The 18,684-nt window shown below is 35.3% G+C and overlaps 1 protein-coding gene across 1 annotated transcript in view; it reads right to left on the bottom strand.

Moving 5' to 3' along the window:
* Positions 1-4,182: 4,182 nt before the first annotated feature.
* The window catches only part of EVI5 (ecotropic viral integration site 5), a 174,894-nt gene continuing 160,392 nt past the window's right edge, over positions 4,183-18,684 (bottom strand). The window contains exon 20 of the mRNA XM_012661016.1: positions 4,183-4,546. Coding sequence (XP_012516470.1) covers positions 4,235-4,546 — 312 coding nt within the window. The 3' untranslated portion in view covers positions 4,183-4,234. The remainder of the gene's footprint in view (positions 4,547-18,684) is intronic.

Genomic DNA, 18,684 nt, shown 5'->3' with positions numbered 1-18,684 from the left:
CAAAACTATGTGGGGAGAGCAGCAGGATGTAGTCCCTGTACCCATAGAGCACACACCTCACTAATGGAAATCTTGTATTAGGCCAAGCATTCTTGAACAGTGTTCTAATACCCCTCCCTTTTAAAGTTAAATAGTTTAAGGAAACAAATTCTTATAAAATGGAAAACTTTAATTGTTTAAAGCAAAGGCACAAGTAAACATTTCAGGTTATCATACAATGTTACAATAAAAAATTCCAACAGGAAAGTGAAATACACCATAACTTTGCATCTCTGTAGTATATAAAGTGTATTACTCTATCATCTCTTCTTTGGAGTGAAAAGAAGGGATAGGTAGATCAATGGATATGATGCAAAACTTGAATTATAAATAACCTCTACTATACTTTTAGCCAGAAATTTTAATTTCAGTAGAATTAATTTTAAAAACATTATTTTATTATTGATAGAGCAGTAACTTTCAAGCTAAAACTCATTGTTTTAATAAGTAAATCACTGATTTCATGAAATGTTAGTTTTCAGTGCCTGGTACTACACGTTGATCAAGCTGGTCACGAAAGAGCTTTACCAAAACATAATTCATATATTTTATTTTAAATCTGAATATTATAGTGCATTATGTAAAAGATAAGTGAGAATGGGGAATTATATGATTTCTTATGATGTCAGAAATAATGTATTTAAAAAGGTCTAGTCCTTATTTTCAATCAAGGGCACTGTCTGGAGAATAACACACTGTTTCATGTTCAGAGCTAAAAAAAATGTTTTTTTCCTTCCAATATAACTGGCCAGTTAGTTGGAATGTGATGTTTCAATTAGTTAGCAAACATTGACTGCCTACTATCTAGCAAAAAAAAAAAAAAAGGCAGATATATATGTAAAGTTACTTCTTTGACTTCGTTTTCCAGGAAGAAAAAACTTATCACTCTTTTTTGTTGTTTGTTTTTAGAGACAGGGTCTCACTATGCTGCCCAGGCTGCAGTGCAATGGCTATTCACAGGTGCAATCATCGCACACTATGGCCTGAAACTCCTGCAGTCAAGCGACCCTCCTGCCTTAGTCTTCTGAGTACTGGGACTATAGTTGGGAGCCAATTTTTAAAAAGGCTATTGAAGCGTTTTTTTTTTTTCTTTTAATCTAAAAGGTGTCTGTTTCATTACCTCAATGTAATTTCCATTTTATTCAGATTATACCCTCTGCTCTCAGCATTTGAATCCGGGCTGGCAATCACACCAGGAAGGTAACTGTCCCAAGAGAGCCAGTTTTCCTATTGTGAGTCATTTCATTCCCTTTTCTCCCCTAAATATTCCTCAACTCTAAGTGTTTAACTAAATAACATTTAAATAACAAAAATATCAGGGATTAAATAAAATCAAGAAAACATTGCTCGATGCCTCAAAGTCTTGTGTATTTGAGTCAAAGATCTTGAATGAAAAGGGTGATGTTTCCAGTTTCTCATTGTCCAGATTACATGAGTATCAACAGATTAAGGTTCATTTACCATCATTCTTTTTTTTTTTTTTTTTACTCCACTGGGCAAGAAATCTAGGCCACGATTCTTTTATCACCTCATTTCTAACCAGAAATGGTACATAGAAATTCCCTAAGAATATCTTTCAAAGTTTCAAATTCAAACATGATTCTAGAAAAATGTTGTTATTTTAAAAAGTCAAATTATAACATTTACTCAATGAAGCATACCCTACAGGTCAATGATACATGCTTTAAAGAACAGAGCTAAGATTCTGGAATTCTTTCTTTTCTTTCTCCTTCTCCAAATATATAGATATCCTTCCAAAATTTTCTATGGAATCAAAGACTTCGTTTTGATAGCTGGCACACTTTGCATTTTGAATAATTTTGAGTATAATATCCATGAAATTTTACATTTCCAAATCATTAGCTCAACAGCAAAAGCATATGGTTTGATCTTCTATTGAGCCAAACTGAAGAAGTAAACATGAATTTTAGTGTATCTGGATCAAGAGTTAGCAAACTTTTTCTGTAAAGGGCCAGACAGTAAGTATTTTAGGCCTTATGGGCCAGATAGTGACAGCTACTCAACTGCACCATTGTAGCACAAAAGCAGCCATAGACAATATATATTAGAAAATGAGTAAGCATGGGCGTGCTCCAATAAAACTTTATTTATGAATACTGAAATTTGAATTTCATATAATTTTCATATGACACAAAATATTCTTTTTAATTTTTTCCCCACTGTTTAAAAAAGTAAAATCAGGCAGCTGACTAGAATTATCTCATGGGCTGCAGTTTCATGATCCTTGGTTTAGATCATTCTGGTTTCTTTATATGGGGGGTCAAAGCAATAATGTGGCCATGAATCATCTCACTTCACTTGGGCATTGACAGCCTTTGGGCTGACAGCAAAGAACCCCAAAAGAGAATCCCCAAAGCACCCCAGACAATTCTAGGAGTAGTGTCTACATTCATAAACTGTGCAGAGCTTATGAATGTTGATATTCATATATCTATATCTATCTGTAATTATATTCAAGAAACACATTTAAATCAAATTCATTTGAATCACAGTGTCAGAAAAGCAGGAAATTGAGAAATTAATTCACTAGCTGAACCTTTTCAAAAGCTTTGGTGTTAGAGAGATCTGGATTAAAATCTTGGCCCTGCTACTTACTAGCTTGTGATCACAAGTATATTACTTAACCACTAGAATTTGGCTTGGTGCTATGGACAGACACAGAAGGAATGTTTTTGATCTCATTTCTCAGGCAAATAGCTACAAAGGCCTTACTGGAGGCTTAACTCCTGGTTTTAGAAAGAAAATTACCTTTGTCTCTTCTAGTCCATTTTATCATATACATTTTTTTCCTGCATGTAACATACTGTGCAAAATTGTGCCTCCACACATACAGAATTCTACTTTCCTCTTATCCTCCAAGGCTATTTTTTTCATAGGCTGCTAACAAAAATGAGAGTGGAAAGTACCCACTCAACACATTCCTGTCACCCTTCCATAGTGTAAGTATAATTTGGGTGTTTCCTCTAATTTATGACAGGCAATGACAGGGTATTCCATTTTCTAGGAAAAAACAGTCTAAATGATAGAAAAGGAAAAACTGATAGGAAAGGATTCTTATGGCTTTATCTGTAGATTCAAAACTAGAGAATCTGAAGATAATGTTAATAGATTATTTGTAGATATAGCTGCTATGCATCTTGGACCTTAGCCCATTACTTAAATTATATTAAGTAGAATATTAGCACTACGTACTATGTGCTATAATCTCTTTAACCATGAAAAACTCATTAGTTACATACATATGAAGTAAAAGATTTCACCAATAGTGTTTTTGAACAGGCATCAATTAAGTTATGGACCTGTTAGTGTTGAATGCTAAGCAAAATGCTAAAGCTCTTAAAATATTAGTGTTTGGTTTTATTTTTACTTTTCAATTTACTTTTAACCTATTATTTACAAAAGTCCTGTTAGAATGCTGAAAGCAGTCATTTTGCAACATGTATGGTCCTCATATAAAATGATGTTCAGTGGTAGGTGGTGTAGAGTTATAAATAAGTACAAATGAACAATATATTTGCAGTTAACCTACTAGTCTGGCCAGTGACTAACACACGAAAGCATGATATGCATACAGAAATTAAAAATTAAAACAAAGCTTAAAACTCTGAAAACAGATAACCATTAATTTTCATTTATGAAATTATACAGAAAAAGGTTTTGTGTCTGGGAACTTTCAGTAGCCCACTAATAAAACAGTAATTTTTCATGGAAAAAAAAATCCCCCAAACACAGAACACAAGGTAAAATAAGATGTATATCTTGGTCAAATGTCTGTGGACAGCCACCTTGAAAACAAATTGATAAACATAAATATACAATTTGTTCATGGAGCATAAAATATTATACAAGAGCAGTTTTGTCTGAAGAAAATAATTTTCCATAGTTTTGAACTTCAAAATGGTTCCCACATTTACAGTTGCATTTTCTAAACAAGAAACATTAATATTCAATAATACTGTTAGGATCTTATTTTACCCATTAACCATATTCCAGTCTACTTTATGGCAATGGTAAGTCAGTGGTGAAGATTTGGCAAAGATTAAAAGGCAGATACGATTATAAAATATATATATATATATATATATGTACATATGAAACAGATATGTTCCCCAAATCCCTAAACATATGATAACTGATCCCTTAAAGAAATCCACAGTCTAGGTCACAGTGATGGTCAGACAGTGGTTGAGTACGACTCTCTTCTTGGGGGCCACTCTTTTTGAACAACTCCATCGCCCTCTCTGGTCTCCAGCACACTGTCTTCTGTTTCACTCTCACTACCATCTGCCACAGCGGGGCCCAAAGACATTGGGCCAGATTTTCTGTGCAAAGGAAAACCAATGCCACTTTCCTGTAAGGAATTATCCATAAAATCTTCATCGGAGGAATGGAATGATTCATCATCTCCTATTAAATGGTTGACAATGTGGATTCCATCAAAAGGAGGTTGGCCTGAGAAGCCCCTCTGGCCTTTTAGGCACCTGAGCTGTTAAAACAAAATCCAAGTTAATATACTCAAATGGAGGAAACACACACACATACCCCAACCTCTACACACCAAGAAAGCAAATCTTTCATGTTTAAGGAAGAAGATACCTTGACCTTTTTCTATTTACAGATATAATCAATAACTACCAATTTTTGAGTGCCTTCTATGTGTTATACGATGGGCACATAACTTATTTTAATTGAATCATCACAACAGTCCTATGTAGTAGATTTTATTATCCTCATTCTATAGATAAGGAAATGAAGAATTAGGTAGAGTAACTTGCTAAAGACATACAATTAATAGCACAGTTTAGATTCAAATTGAATCTTCATTACACTAGAGACAATATAACGAATTCCATGTACCCATCACCTAATTTTGACAACTAACACATATCATGGACAATCTTGTTACATTATACCCCTCTTGGCCCTGGACAATTTTGAGGTAAGCCCCAGACAGCCTATCAGTTCACCTATAAATATTTCACCTGTATTTCTAGAAGATATGAACTTAAAAGATCATACTCTTAACTATCACACACACTATCTTGAGAGAGCATGTCTCCACAATTCTGTAAATGCTGAAAATGATTTACAAATCATTCAAATTTGCTAAGAACATCCATCCTGTCATTAATATAATAACCCCAAAGACCACCATATTATCACTAACAGTTAGGACTTCTTCCCACTCATGATGTTCCCTTCTGTGTGGCGGAAGTGCCAGTCATGTACAACATTTCCGCCTTCTCTCCCCAGCTCCTTCTGGGGAAAAGCAGGGACTTCTTTCTCAGGGAGAGGAATGGCATGCACTGCTTTTTCCTCTCCTTCCAACTTTGGGAACCAGGCTCTGTTTCTCTACCCCTGGAGTTTCACAGGGCTAGAACCTCATGAGGAGTGGGCTGAGGTCAAATGCTACTACGTGTTACTTGGTGGGCAAGCCTGACTAATTCTAGAGTTTAGTATTAAAAAACTGTTGTCCCATTTAAATCTAAACCACGTTTTCCAAAACCGGTTTTATTCAGGCTTAAAGGTGATTTCTTTTCATCATCTGCCACTTCTTTGCTTAAGTTTCCTCAAACCCCCAAATCCGCCACCACAGATACTACCACTTCCGTTAACATAATTAAGGTATCAGCCCTGTCCTCAAGAGTTACGCTTTAAATATAAAGGTGAATTTTGATTTTCTGTCACATATTTCATTTCTGCCATACACCATGAATTTTCTCCTAAAGTCGAAGAGTAAAAAAACAAAAACAAAAACACAATAGTTAGCTACCAAAGATCTACCTTGACTATTAAGAATCTTGTTGAAACATACTCCACGTGCCTTCCCTCATCCTTGTTTCTCAGGGACAAACTCCTAGTCACTAGGAGTCACTAGGACAAACTCCTAGTCTTTTGAATCATGATGTAAGGCCATGTGAAATATTCAGGAAATATTACATATGCTTTCAAAACTAACGGTTCTGAGAATAAAGACATTACAGCCTTGCCATAATACCTCCCAGCTTTCCTGACAGACTCCCAGGAAGAAATGAAGAAACCTCAGCCCTTCCCTGCTTGTATGTGACAATGGGAAACGGGAGAGATGCTGGGATTAAGTACAACGATGTCTGGCCTAAGGAGACCTTCAACTATGAAGAAATCCCTGTGCCCTAGACCAAGAGGAAAAAATTATAGTAAGGTCCAATGTAATTTAAATAATACCTTTCTCCTTGGCAGAAGAGAAGGGATCTAAACTTGGAGTTGAATATTTAGGAAAGCGTCACAGAGCACCACAAAAACCTCCTCAAGGTTGTGATACTCACTGCATTATTACAACTGCCACGTTCTGATGCAATATCCTATCACATTGCAACACATGATTTACAGCTCCCAATGTAAAATTAAGTCAGTTAATCTCTTCCTTTCTTTTTTCCCCAGACCCTTTTGAAGAAATAATATGGAACACGTATCTTCCTTCTTCCTGGCTGTCATGAAGAAGGAGTATGGCAGAAGAACCACAACTTCCCAATTGTTTGGAAAGCTGTGGCTTTCCTTTGCTCTAACACAATTTATTGCAATTAAAATACGCAGCCTCGTATCAGATGCAATTGTAGAAAAAAACTAGGTTGAGAGGTCATTTCCTCAACATCAAAGGACTCTATTTGAGAACTGCTAATACAGACTAGCAAAGGCAGAGGAATTTTGGGTGGGGAGGAAAAAAAGGTGAAGGTAAGGGACTGTCTGGTAAACTCCAGCTATCCTCTGGACTTGAGTGTGCATACTGGTTCTGATGAGCGAAGAGGCCTGTATAGGCCCTGGTAGTGGGCATTTGGGCAAGGAATTCCAGGGTACTGAGTACCCAGAGTGTGATCTAGAAGGGGTAGACTTCAGGTAGGTGTGTCCTCTGGGAGTCCTCATTCTGTGGAGAGGGGTTTGGCTGGAAGAAGGCCACAGCTGGGCCTCTAACGTGTAGGGGTTAGGGGTCCTGGCTGCCTGGCTGTAAATGCTGTACTGCTTATCTTTACTACCAGACTTTCAGGAGCTAATTATATTTAAACAACAACAAAAAGCAGACAATCAACCTTCCCAACACCCTTAACCCTAAAAAAAAAAAAAAAGAAAACAAACCATTCATGGGTTTTACCAGTAGCAAATTTAAGATTAGCGTATTTCAACATATGATCCACTGATCTGCATAAGGAGAACTGAGGATACCTGTTGAAAATGTAGACTCCTTCTAAAAAAAAACTGTAGACCCCCCTCTTCAGCCCTAAGGATTCAAAATCCTAAGAGTTGGAAACCCCAGAATCTACAAGTTTTACATGCATCTCAGGGGACTCTGATACACAGCCCTCTGTATCTGTGAGTTCAACCCATTGTGGATTGCAAATGTTCAGGAAGAAAAAAGGGATGATTGCATCTGTACTGAACAAATACAGACTTTTTCCCTTGTCATTATTCCCTAAACAATACAGATGAGAAGTATTTACATTGTATTAGGTGTTCTAAGTAATTTAGAGATGATTTAAAATATATGGGAGGATGTCTGTAGGTTATATGCAAATACTATGCCATTTTATTATATACAAGGAACTTGAGAATCTGTGGACTTTGGTATCCATAGGGGTCCTGGAACCAATCCTCCACAGATACTGAGGGATGATTATACTGTAAAGTTTGAGAATCACTGTGGTAGACCCTCGGTTCAAACCAAATGGGGCTGAGCCAGAAAGGAGTTGATTTAGCTGAAATGGAACTCTTAAACATTAGGACAAAGTGCTTCTGAACTAGGAACATCTATCTGCCTTGTGTGTGTCTGGCATATAAAAGTGGATGCCATCTTTCCAGTAGTACAAACAAGCTGTTCTGGGCCAGCTCCACCATCTGGTGGTTGACACAGGATACTTTGTTTAAACAGTCTTTTTCTGGAACTTTCTGCTAGTAGACAGATAGGGTTGAAAAACGTATACGTTCAAAAAAGCTAAATAATTCTGATGCAGATCCCAGAATAAGGACCACTACTCTACACAATGGTTTTTGTCTGTTTTTTGGTTTTATATGAGATCTCTTCGGGTCTAACAGGGGATCAGGAATCTGACTCACTCTGTCTTGAAAAGTACATATACATAATTTAGCAAATACTTTCGAGGCCCATGTCTTTCCTAATTTTTGGATAAATGCTATAGGAATCTTCATGACACTGAGCAACAACAAAAATTCTTTACTCGTGAAATGCTGGTAATAAAAAAAAGTATTATGTTTCCAGGCAAAATAGACATAGGTTTTATACTCACTGAATATGCCTGGATATAACTTTGAGATTCACCAAGGAAACAGAAGCACCAGGACTCTCTGGAATTTTAAGTAAAGTGGCTCTTCTCTGGGGAATCTTGGGATTCCTCAAAGAAGGGTCTCAGCCAGATCACCCTACAATGAAGATAATGATTGACAGACAAGTCCTATTCAAGGACTCAGAGCTTCCTGTCAGCTTCTTAGTTCCCCAGTCTTAAAGTCTGAGCAGAGTCAAATATTGCCTACCAGAGATTTGAGGATAGCATCTAAGAGAAGCTAGGAAAAAAGGCAACTAGGAGGAAAGAGACTATCTGAGAAGAAGAAATCTTAAAAATCGTTTATTCCCTCTGAAGACACTGCATCTATGTAAAAAGAACAGGATGCCCCCGAAAAGGAAGTCTTAAACATAAATTTCTCAAAGCTCAAAGTCATGAGCTTTGAGATTCAGAAGGCCTATCAAGTGTCCAGGACAATGGATAAAAAGTAGACCTATACCATGGTACATTACAATGAAATTTCAGGACACCTGAAACAAAGAAAAGATAGAGCTTCCAGCCAAAACTGAAAACACGTTTTATATAAAAGATTAAGAATCAGAATGGTACCGGACTTTTCAACTATAAAAGACAGTGGAGCAGTGCCTTCAAACTTCTGAGAAAAAATAATTTCTAATCTACATAAAAAATTCATAATTATCTTTTCAATTTTTTAAAATTCTCAAACTACCAAATAAGTGTGAGGCTAAAATAAGAGTTAAAAGCTGCATGGCCTTTTTTGCTTTTTAAACAACTTTTGGGTCAACCATGAGACTTGAAATCTGATAAAACCTTTTTATGGTTTATCTCTTATAAACCTTTCTTCCAGAAGGTAGGTGATGTGCTCCACCAAAATGAATTACACCAAGAAAGAAATAGATATCTTTTGTCTTTGACCAAGGGAAGAGGAAGTACAAAAGTGAGGCAAAAGGAATCCCTAGGGTGATGAAAAATGCCCCTAAGATGACAGCTATGCAAGAGGCCTAGAGGCATCCAGCCCAGCCCAGACTGAAAGAAATGAAATAAAAATGTATGGATGAACCTCACAAACAATAAAAAAGGTATGAATCTGAGTGAAAGAAGCCAGACATAAAAGACCATATATTGTATGGATTCCATTTATATGAAATGTCCAGAATAGGCAGTCTATAGAAACAGAAAGTAGATTAGTGGCTGTCTAGGACTAGGGGAGAGGCGAGGAGAGGAAGAGAGAGATTGAAAATAAATAGACAAGAGATTTCTTTTTGGGGTGAAAGAACTATTCTAAAATTGATTGTGTATATAGTTACAAAACTCTGTGAATATGTAAAAACCATTGAATTTTATACTTAACATGGAAGAACTTTATGATGCGTAAATTACACCTCCATAAAGCCTTTTTTTTTTTTTAAAGTAGAGCCAGAACAATAAACAAAAGCAAAAACATTATTTTCTAGCTTTCCTGTAAGACCATCTTGGATACTTGTGAAAAATAAAACTCGCCAGGCCTGTCCTCAGTCTCCACTCCAGAGGAGAGGCCTGAGAAACGGCAAACTTAAGCGCCTGTGCACTTGCTGTTCCACTGTGAATGACATTTATACAGTTCTAATGATGTAAATATAAACTAATATAGATCCTAAATCCCAATCTAAGAAAAATCACTACATTTTTCAATTCTACTGAGGTTGGTCTAAAAAAAATCATTACATTAGATTATTATAGTAGGATGGAGGGCTGAAACATTTGTGTGTTCATGGTGGGGGTGAGGAGAGTAAAAAAGAGAGAAATTCTTCCCCGTGTAAAGATGCCAACAGATAATGCCTAAAACTGAAAAATCAAGAATTAGCAGCTAGAAAATAGTGGCCTGCAAGGAACAACAAAAGGGAAGTATGAGATTGCTTCTTTTTGTAAAAGCATTTTAATTATTCTGATTCTTTAAATCATGTGTATAATAAATGTAAACATTTTTAAAAATTAAAAATACTCCAAAAAAATAGAAAATATGTGCTTCATCCACAATTCAACAATAAAAAAAAGGTATGAAGTTAAAACTGGGAAGTCTTTCTTGTTTTCCCAGTCCTACTCCCTACAGGTAAACACTATTGAAAATTTGGTGTTACCAATATTAATTTTTAATTTTTTTGTGTTAAGTCAATATTGTGTGGACTTTACAGACTTCAATTTCTAGGTATATGCACAATAGAAATAAGTATAACACACCAAAAAACATTTATAACAGGATTCATACAGTTTTATTCGTAATAACACCAAATGGAAATAACCCAAATGTTTATAAACAGAATGAATAAATAATGGCATATTCATACAATAAGATACTATTATACAGTCTTCTACTTTTCTTTTTGTTCTAGAAGCAGCCTGTCCAACTACTGACCAATATCAAAGACTGATACTAAATCGTAATCACATATCGTCACAAAATTATCAATGATTTCATGTACTTCTTTTTTTGCGGGAACTTTTACAGAGCTTAACAGCATAAGAAACCACTCCATAACTGTCAAAAATGGTCTTCCATATAATTTTAGTTTTATTATGTATTTACTATATAAACTATATATCAATTAAAGGCACTTTAGAAAATAAAGCAATTGCACAATGTACAATCCTGAGATAATCCATTAACATTTTAACATATCTTTCAAGACAATTTTTCTAACCTACTTTCCAAAAATGGATTGGTCACTACACATATTGTTTTATAACCTGCTTTTTCACTTAATAACGTATCATAAACATTTCTCAGTGTCATAATCTTTTAATGGTTGCATGATGGTCTCATTTAGAAATGTTATCATCACCTGTTTAACCAATCCTCTTGTTTGGACAGTTTCCATCTCCTCACTGTTACAAACAGCACTGCCATGAACATTTTGAACTCACGGCTCTGTAGAGTTATTTAAGACATACAGGCAAAAGTATAAAATATAGTGCAAGGGTTTTTAACATTCTTAAGAACTTTGATTTCTATGTTTAAACTGCCTTCCAGAAAGGTGGTAAGAGTTTACACCCTCTACAACATTGCCTGAAAAAGTTCTGGTTTCCCTACAATATTATACCATTTTTTTTTCATTTTTCTTAATCATTAAACTTTTAATTATGGAATATTTAAAAAAATACAGAGAATAATTCAGTGAACCCCCATGTTGCCATCACTCAGCTGTAACAATCATCAAATTATGGCCACTTTGTTTCAACTTAACACACTGCCCCCCTACCCCCAACCCTGGACTATTTGGAAGCAAATAAAAAAGGATTTTAAAATAAATTTGGCCTGCTGAACTGGAAGTTTTTTTTAGAAAAATATATTCATAATTTAATTCAGTCCTTCAGATTATTTTATCCTTAAACATGGGGATGTAAAATAAGTAAAATCAAGGTTATTATGTTATAACCTTTGTTTTCTTCTAATGAATGCCTTCTAGTTTTGATAACATTTAAAAATAACTTATTTTAAGTACCAATTAGATATGCTATCTTCCAAATCACATCAGCTAAGAGTCACAACTACCAGAGGTAGGCTCTCACTAGCTATTCAACTCAGCAAGTCACTCTGGAGTCTTTATTTCTGTGAGAGGTCAATGATGTCAGGAGCAGTACCCTTCTGACTTCTTAATTCTCTAGATCAGTAATCCATAAATTTTGGTACATGTAAGAACCACTTGGGTTTATTATTTTAAAAAATATAGATTCCTGAGCCCTACTCTCAAACATCTAGATTCAGTAGGAGGGCTCAGGAATCTGTATTTTAAATGAGTACCCCAAGTGATTCTGAAGATGGTGGTCCATAGATCATACTTTGAGAAACACTTCTCTAAATGAATTATATTTAGGGATTGATTATATAACCTAAGCACTTTGGGCAGGAAGATCGCTTGAGGCCAGGAATTTGAGACCAGCTTGGGCAACATAGCAAGACTCCGTCTATATAAAAATATAAAATAAATTAGCCAGGCATGGTGGCACACACCTGTAGTCCTAGCTACTCGAGAGGCTGAGGCAGAAGAATCGCTTGAACCCAAGCATTTGAGGTTGTAGTGACCTATGATCATGCCACTGCACTCTAGCCCAGGTAACAGAGACCCTATCTCAAAAATAACATAACATAAATTACTCTGGCCTAAATGTGGACACACAACCAACTAGGGGAAAAAAGCAAATCAAGATGGAAAGAAATAAGAGGTTAGGAAATATTTCCTTTAAGATATGACCTATTCTTTGGGGTTTACAGATACCATCACCATCTAGTGTGAAGTCTGGGCCCAATGGGGTGTTTTGTGGGATTCATCACTGAAGAACATTGCCCAATTTTAGATATCTCAATGTCTCAGCCTACACCTGAGTGAGAGAACCTGTGTGTGGAACAGCATCAGAGCCTTCCTTTCTCTTCCTCCTACCACATGTCAACCTTCAAATTAAACTTCTATTCTAAGGATCAACTTCATACCCAGGTGATGGACCATATATCCTTTGAGAAATAACATGTCCATCCCTAGGAATATAGCCCTAGCTTACAGGCATTGATAGAATAACTACTTCTTAATATAACAGCCATACAGACACATATGTGTGTGTGTGCGTGTGTGTGCACGTGCGCATGTGTTAGGTTTGAGAAGTTATTTTGTTACAATAAGATATGAGTCAATTCAGAATTGGTGCCAATGACAGTGCTATTTTGCTAAGATGCCTCTAATATACCTTGATGTTTCTTGACTAGGCTAGTAACTTTACTTAGGCTGATTTTTGCAATACCCTTGTATTAAAGATGACTAAGTACCACTGCCAACATTTTAAAAAACACTCCCACGATTAGTTTATCAGACACTGGTACTATTACTATCAGTTTACCGCTTCTTTCAGATACACGCTATCTCATTAGAACAGCAGAAAAGTATTACTATAATTATGTTCCAGTTTTAGACAGGTCTCAGGAGACTATCTCAGAGAAACTCAGGAGCTTTAAAACAAACACACAGATGAAATATATCTTTCTTTTTCTTTTATTTTTGAGACAGAGTCTTGGTCTGTTGTCTGGGCTAAAGTACTGTGGTGTCAACCTAGCTCGCAGCAATCTCAAACTCCTGGGCTCAAGCGATCCTCCTGCCTCAGCCTCCCAAGTAGCTGGGACTGCAGGTGTGCACCACCACACCTAGCTAATTTTTTCTATTTTTAGTAGAGACAGGGTCTTGTTCTTGCTCAGGCTGATCTTCAACTCCTGACCTCAAGCAATCCTCCTGCCTCAGCCTCCCACAGTGCTAGGATTACAGGCATGAGCCACCAAGACCAGGCAAAATATCTTTCTTAAAAGCAGAGCCCTTTCCCAAGACTTTGAGTAGGGTCCTCGTTTCTACAAATGATTGCATCTCTACTGACTACTCTTTCTGGTTAGAAAGTATCACGCGGTAGTCACATCTGAAAAGCCTCATCAGGTAGAGAAAGCATGTGCTTAAAGTATGGAGGCCACAGAGAATGGCAGGTTCGAAGAACCGTTAAACAGTTTCATATTAGCGTCTGAGGTTATTAGGGTTTGGGGACTGAAATAGGGGAATCTTCAATCCATACTGCTGAGTCAAAGAAGCTTACCTGAAAAATGCTACATAGTGTTTGACTGCAAGTGGAAAAGGCAAAATTATGGAGCCAGTAAGCAGATCAGTGGTTTCCAAGGGTGCAGGGGGAGGTGAGGGATGGCTATGTACAACAAAGGAGACTGTTAGGCAGTGCAACTATTCTGTACCCTACTGTAATGGTGGATACATGTAATTATACATTTGTCAAAACACACAATGTACAAAGAGTAAATCCTGTAAACTATGGTTAACTTTGGTTAATAAAATGTGTCAATACTCGCTCATCAATTGTAACGTGTATATCAAACTAGTGCCAGAATGTCAATACTAGAGGAAACTGGGAGAAAGTGTTGAGGGGATATATGGGAACTCTGTTTCCACTCAATTTTTCTGTAAACATGACTTCCCCCCTACCGAATAAAAATCAGATGTTGAGCGGTACTTTTCTATGGCCACAATGGTCTCATGGCAAAACTGCTTGAAAAATTTTGAGACTATGTTTCAAGACTACGTTAAGGCTCTCTTTTTTCTTTTTAATGTGAGGTAAAACACAGTAAAACATAAAGATTTTAAGTGTATAAGAGCACTTGTACAAAAATTTATCAATAAATTTTTACTTAGGTATATACCTATGAAACTATCACCTAGATTAAGATATAAAACATTTCCAGCACATGAGGCTCCTGTGTGTCCTCTCCTCATCCAGTGACTACCCTACATTCCCCCCCGCCATAGGTAACCATCATTCTGACATCTACCATCATAGAATAGTTTTACCTCTTCTTGTACTTAATACAAAGGACCCCATGGTAGGTCCTTGTTTGTGTCTGGCTCCTGTTATTCCACATTATGTCTGTGAGATTCATTAACGCTGGCATACAGAACAGTAGTTCACTCTTTTTCAGTGTGGCATGTCATTCCATATGTGAATACATCATAATTTATTTGCCCATTCTACTGCTAATGACCATTTGGGTTTTCTCCAATCTATTACATATAATGTTGCTATGAACAGTCTTAAACACGTCTTTTGGTGAACATAAGCACTCATTTCTCTTCAGTATATACCCAGGAGTGTAACTGCTGGGTCAGAAAGAATGTTTATGTTAAGCTTTAGTAAATACTGCCAAACCATTTTCTAAAGTGTTTGTAACAATGGGCTTCTTAATTTTTGGAAGAGAACTTTTGCCTTACCTTCTTCCAGGTTGGTTGTCAAAGCAAATTAATGGTCCCTTAACTGACCATACAGAAAAATTTCATTCCATGTTCTTAATAGAAAATACAACATTGAATTTTCAGCTATCCAATCACGTTAGTGAAGACGTAGAATAGGAACTCTTGTACATTGTTGGTGGGAATATAAATTGGTACAGACACTTTGGAAAATGGTTTGGTAGTAACTGCTTAAGTTGAACATTTGCATACCCTACACCTAAAATAATTACACATTTCAGTTTGCTTGGGACAGTCCTGTTGTCACATAATTTTTAACAGTGCCCTATTTTCATTCTCAAAAGTGTCCTGGTTTGAACAATAAATTTTAAGTCACCTAGTAATTCCATTCCTAGGTATATGAACAATAGAAATAAATATATTGCACAAAAAAATTTGTAACAGGGTTCATAACGGTTTTATTCATAATAATGCAAAATGGAAGTATATAGAGTTTAAGCCCAAAACAACTGAATAAATAAATTATAGTGTAGTCATACAATGAGATACTGCCATACAGTAACAAAAACGAGCAGACTGCTGCATGGAACAATGTGGACAAATCTCACGGTGTTAAGTCAAAGAAGCCAAACCCAAAATCATTCATTCTGTATTATTTTATAAGTAAAAGGTTAAAAACCAGGCAGAACTCATTTGTGATGTTACAAGTCAGGTCAATGAGGAGATGAGAGGGGGACAGTAAATGGGAGGAGTGATGAGAAGGCTTCTGAAATGCTGGTGATGTTCTAGTTCTTGACCTTAGTGACAGTTAAATGAGCACATTCATTTTTGTGATAACGCATCAAGCTGGACACTTATAATTTGTGTATTTTTCTGTATGTATCTTATATTTCAATAAAAGTGTCTCCTAAATAAAAGTCTAGGAAGTAGTATCTCTAGAAGATTTCTAGAAAGACATGCAATTGCCATTCATTCCTCCATTAGTATTTCTAAATTTTACCTTTGGATCTAACTAGATGACCACTAAGTTATTATGTATTTACACTCCACTGTTTTAGTACATTATAAAATTTCTCCTACTTACATGTTAGACAATTAGCTTAACACTTTCCTGTTTAGTGTATTTCCTATTCTCTTCATGTGAACAAATAAGAGAAATTTCTTTCAAGGTTTAGAAACAGGAAAAGAATAACTGGCTTGATTTTGTGTTATTAGACACTATGAATCTTCAACACATGTTTCTTATTTTGCTTTGTCTACCAAACATTTGATATTGTATGCATTTTTATATGCTACTATTAACTCTGATTTTACTAGATTTTGCCTTAGTGATGACTTCTTTTAACTATCTGATTGAACCATATGATACTGCCATTTTTGTAAATGAAAGTTAAGTATCAGCAATTTAATTTGGTTTACATTAATATTTGGTTATTTTTGTAGTGTATGTATTCACACAAACTGCCTCAAAATCTTTGGTGAACAAGGTAGGGTATAAATCTAAAATTAAACATTTGCCACTGTGCATATTGAGTTTCTTAGTTTCAATTATATGTATGGTTGTATTCCAAGAATAAGGTCACCAATAAAACAATCAAATATACTTACAAATTTATTTGTAGCTTGATCATTTTGACAGTAATAGACAGACTAACTAGAACAAAGCCATCAAATAATCCAATAACAAAATCTAAAACACCAAAAAAACTGCATCCTTTGTAAGTTTTGTTTTCTAGTATTTCAGTTAGTTTGAAATATTAGCATTTTAATAAACCTTTTAAACTAATTTTTATAGCATTTTAAATAAATCAATGGGCATAAATATTTTCATAATTACTTTCAATAATATTGTACCTAACTGAATATGTATTTATAGATAGGTGTTTTCCAAATCATATGATTTGTCACTGGAGCTAACTATTTAAAATAAGCACCTTTTGGAAAAATTTGGAATGATTGGTGGCTGTACATATATTCTATCTCTTCATTTAGTCCCTTGATGGCAACAATTATTACTTAATCATTTTTGTATCCTAGAATTTAGCATTCTCACTTGGTAAGAGTAGGCACATAAATATTGATGAACTACACTGAAAAGATGACAAGATTCTTGAAAAGGCCCTCAGGTGCTAATTATTCATCCCATCCTTTCACATGCTGAATGAGAACATTTATAAGCAGACAGATGGGAGTGCTAACATATAAGACCCAAGTAATATATTGGTTCTTACCTGATATGGACTGCTTCATCACGTTATGCATTAAAAGACAGAGTATAAAAAGTAAAAACATGTAGAAATTATTTAAATAATATTTAAGATATCTGACACACTTATCACACCTTAAAAAGTTAACAAAATCTTAACCTTGCACTACCAAGAAATAGATTAGATTTTAGGATTTTTCTGTGTGTATTAAATAATGCTGGCCTAAGATAGCATTTAGTAATCAGAAAAAGAAAGTGATAAGTTATTACACAATCTACAAAGAATAAAGCACAAAATGCAGTATAGTTAATAAGAAAACAGGAAACTGTCATGTTCATAGTCTGAAGAAAGTAGGTTTTGACAGGAAATAGCAGAGTTTCTAACTGCATGATAGTAAAAATTCAAATACTAAAAAAGATTATTTAAAAACTATTACAGCTACTTCACAAAAAAATTATCATTGCAATTTTGAAGCAGGGAGAACCTGCAGGGATGAATATTCTGATGCCCCAAAGGACTTCACAATCATTAAGGATACGTAAGTATTTAAAATTTTTTCATCAGTCTACTTTATTGGCTAAACTACTAAATGTTAAGACAGAAGTTTCTTTTGTGAAACAGACGTGTCACTGTTTTAGAGTTTTGAGGCTTTAAATATAGGTTCTTTATAAATAATAAAGAAATCTGTGCTGAGAAAATTTGATCACCTAGGCAAGTGTCTGTGGATAGAGGAGAAAACGTGCTATGTGTTTGCTTTCTTTTAGCACATCAAAGGAACTTGGTAACTTAAAAAAGTCAGGGTTGAATTTTTACATTTGATTTTAAAGAGACACAAGTTATCCTTATTCAATTTTAACATTTGGGGGTAATGGAATTAATAATATGCCCTTATATTAATATGCTTTATAGTTAAAAGTGCTTTCATGTATATTATTTCAAGTTAAAAAAATTTTTCCCCTGTGTGTGATTGGAGGTGGCACTGTGCAGACAACTAGCACTTTCTGAGATTCAAAAGAATAAGAGGAAGGACTGCACTGGGTATTTTGAAAGACAATGAATCCACAACAAAGTGGAAAAAAGTCATCCACACACCAAAAAAACCCCTAACCAAATGAACTTTGATCACTACTAGACAGGGTTTAAACCATTGAAGTGAGTCATGTGATACCAAGAGAACTGCAAAACAGTTGCAGTAAGTTTCCAAGACTGAGTCATATCAGATTATAAAGGCTCCTATCTGTACATTTGAATTTGTATAATCAATCTTTGTAAAACCAAGAACTATAGCTTTTTAACCTAAATGTAACATCTCTTTAAGTGATATATAATATATAAAATTTTAAGTAACTATACATTACACTTCACATG

Source organism: Propithecus coquereli, unplaced genomic scaffold (assembly GCF_000956105.1).
Source record: "Propithecus coquereli isolate 6110/MARCELLA unplaced genomic scaffold, Pcoq_1.0 Scaffold7, whole genome shotgun sequence".
Classification (NCBI taxonomy): domain Eukaryota; kingdom Metazoa; phylum Chordata; class Mammalia; order Primates; family Indriidae; genus Propithecus; species Propithecus coquereli.
This window is presented reverse-complemented; position numbering and strand designations above follow the sequence as displayed.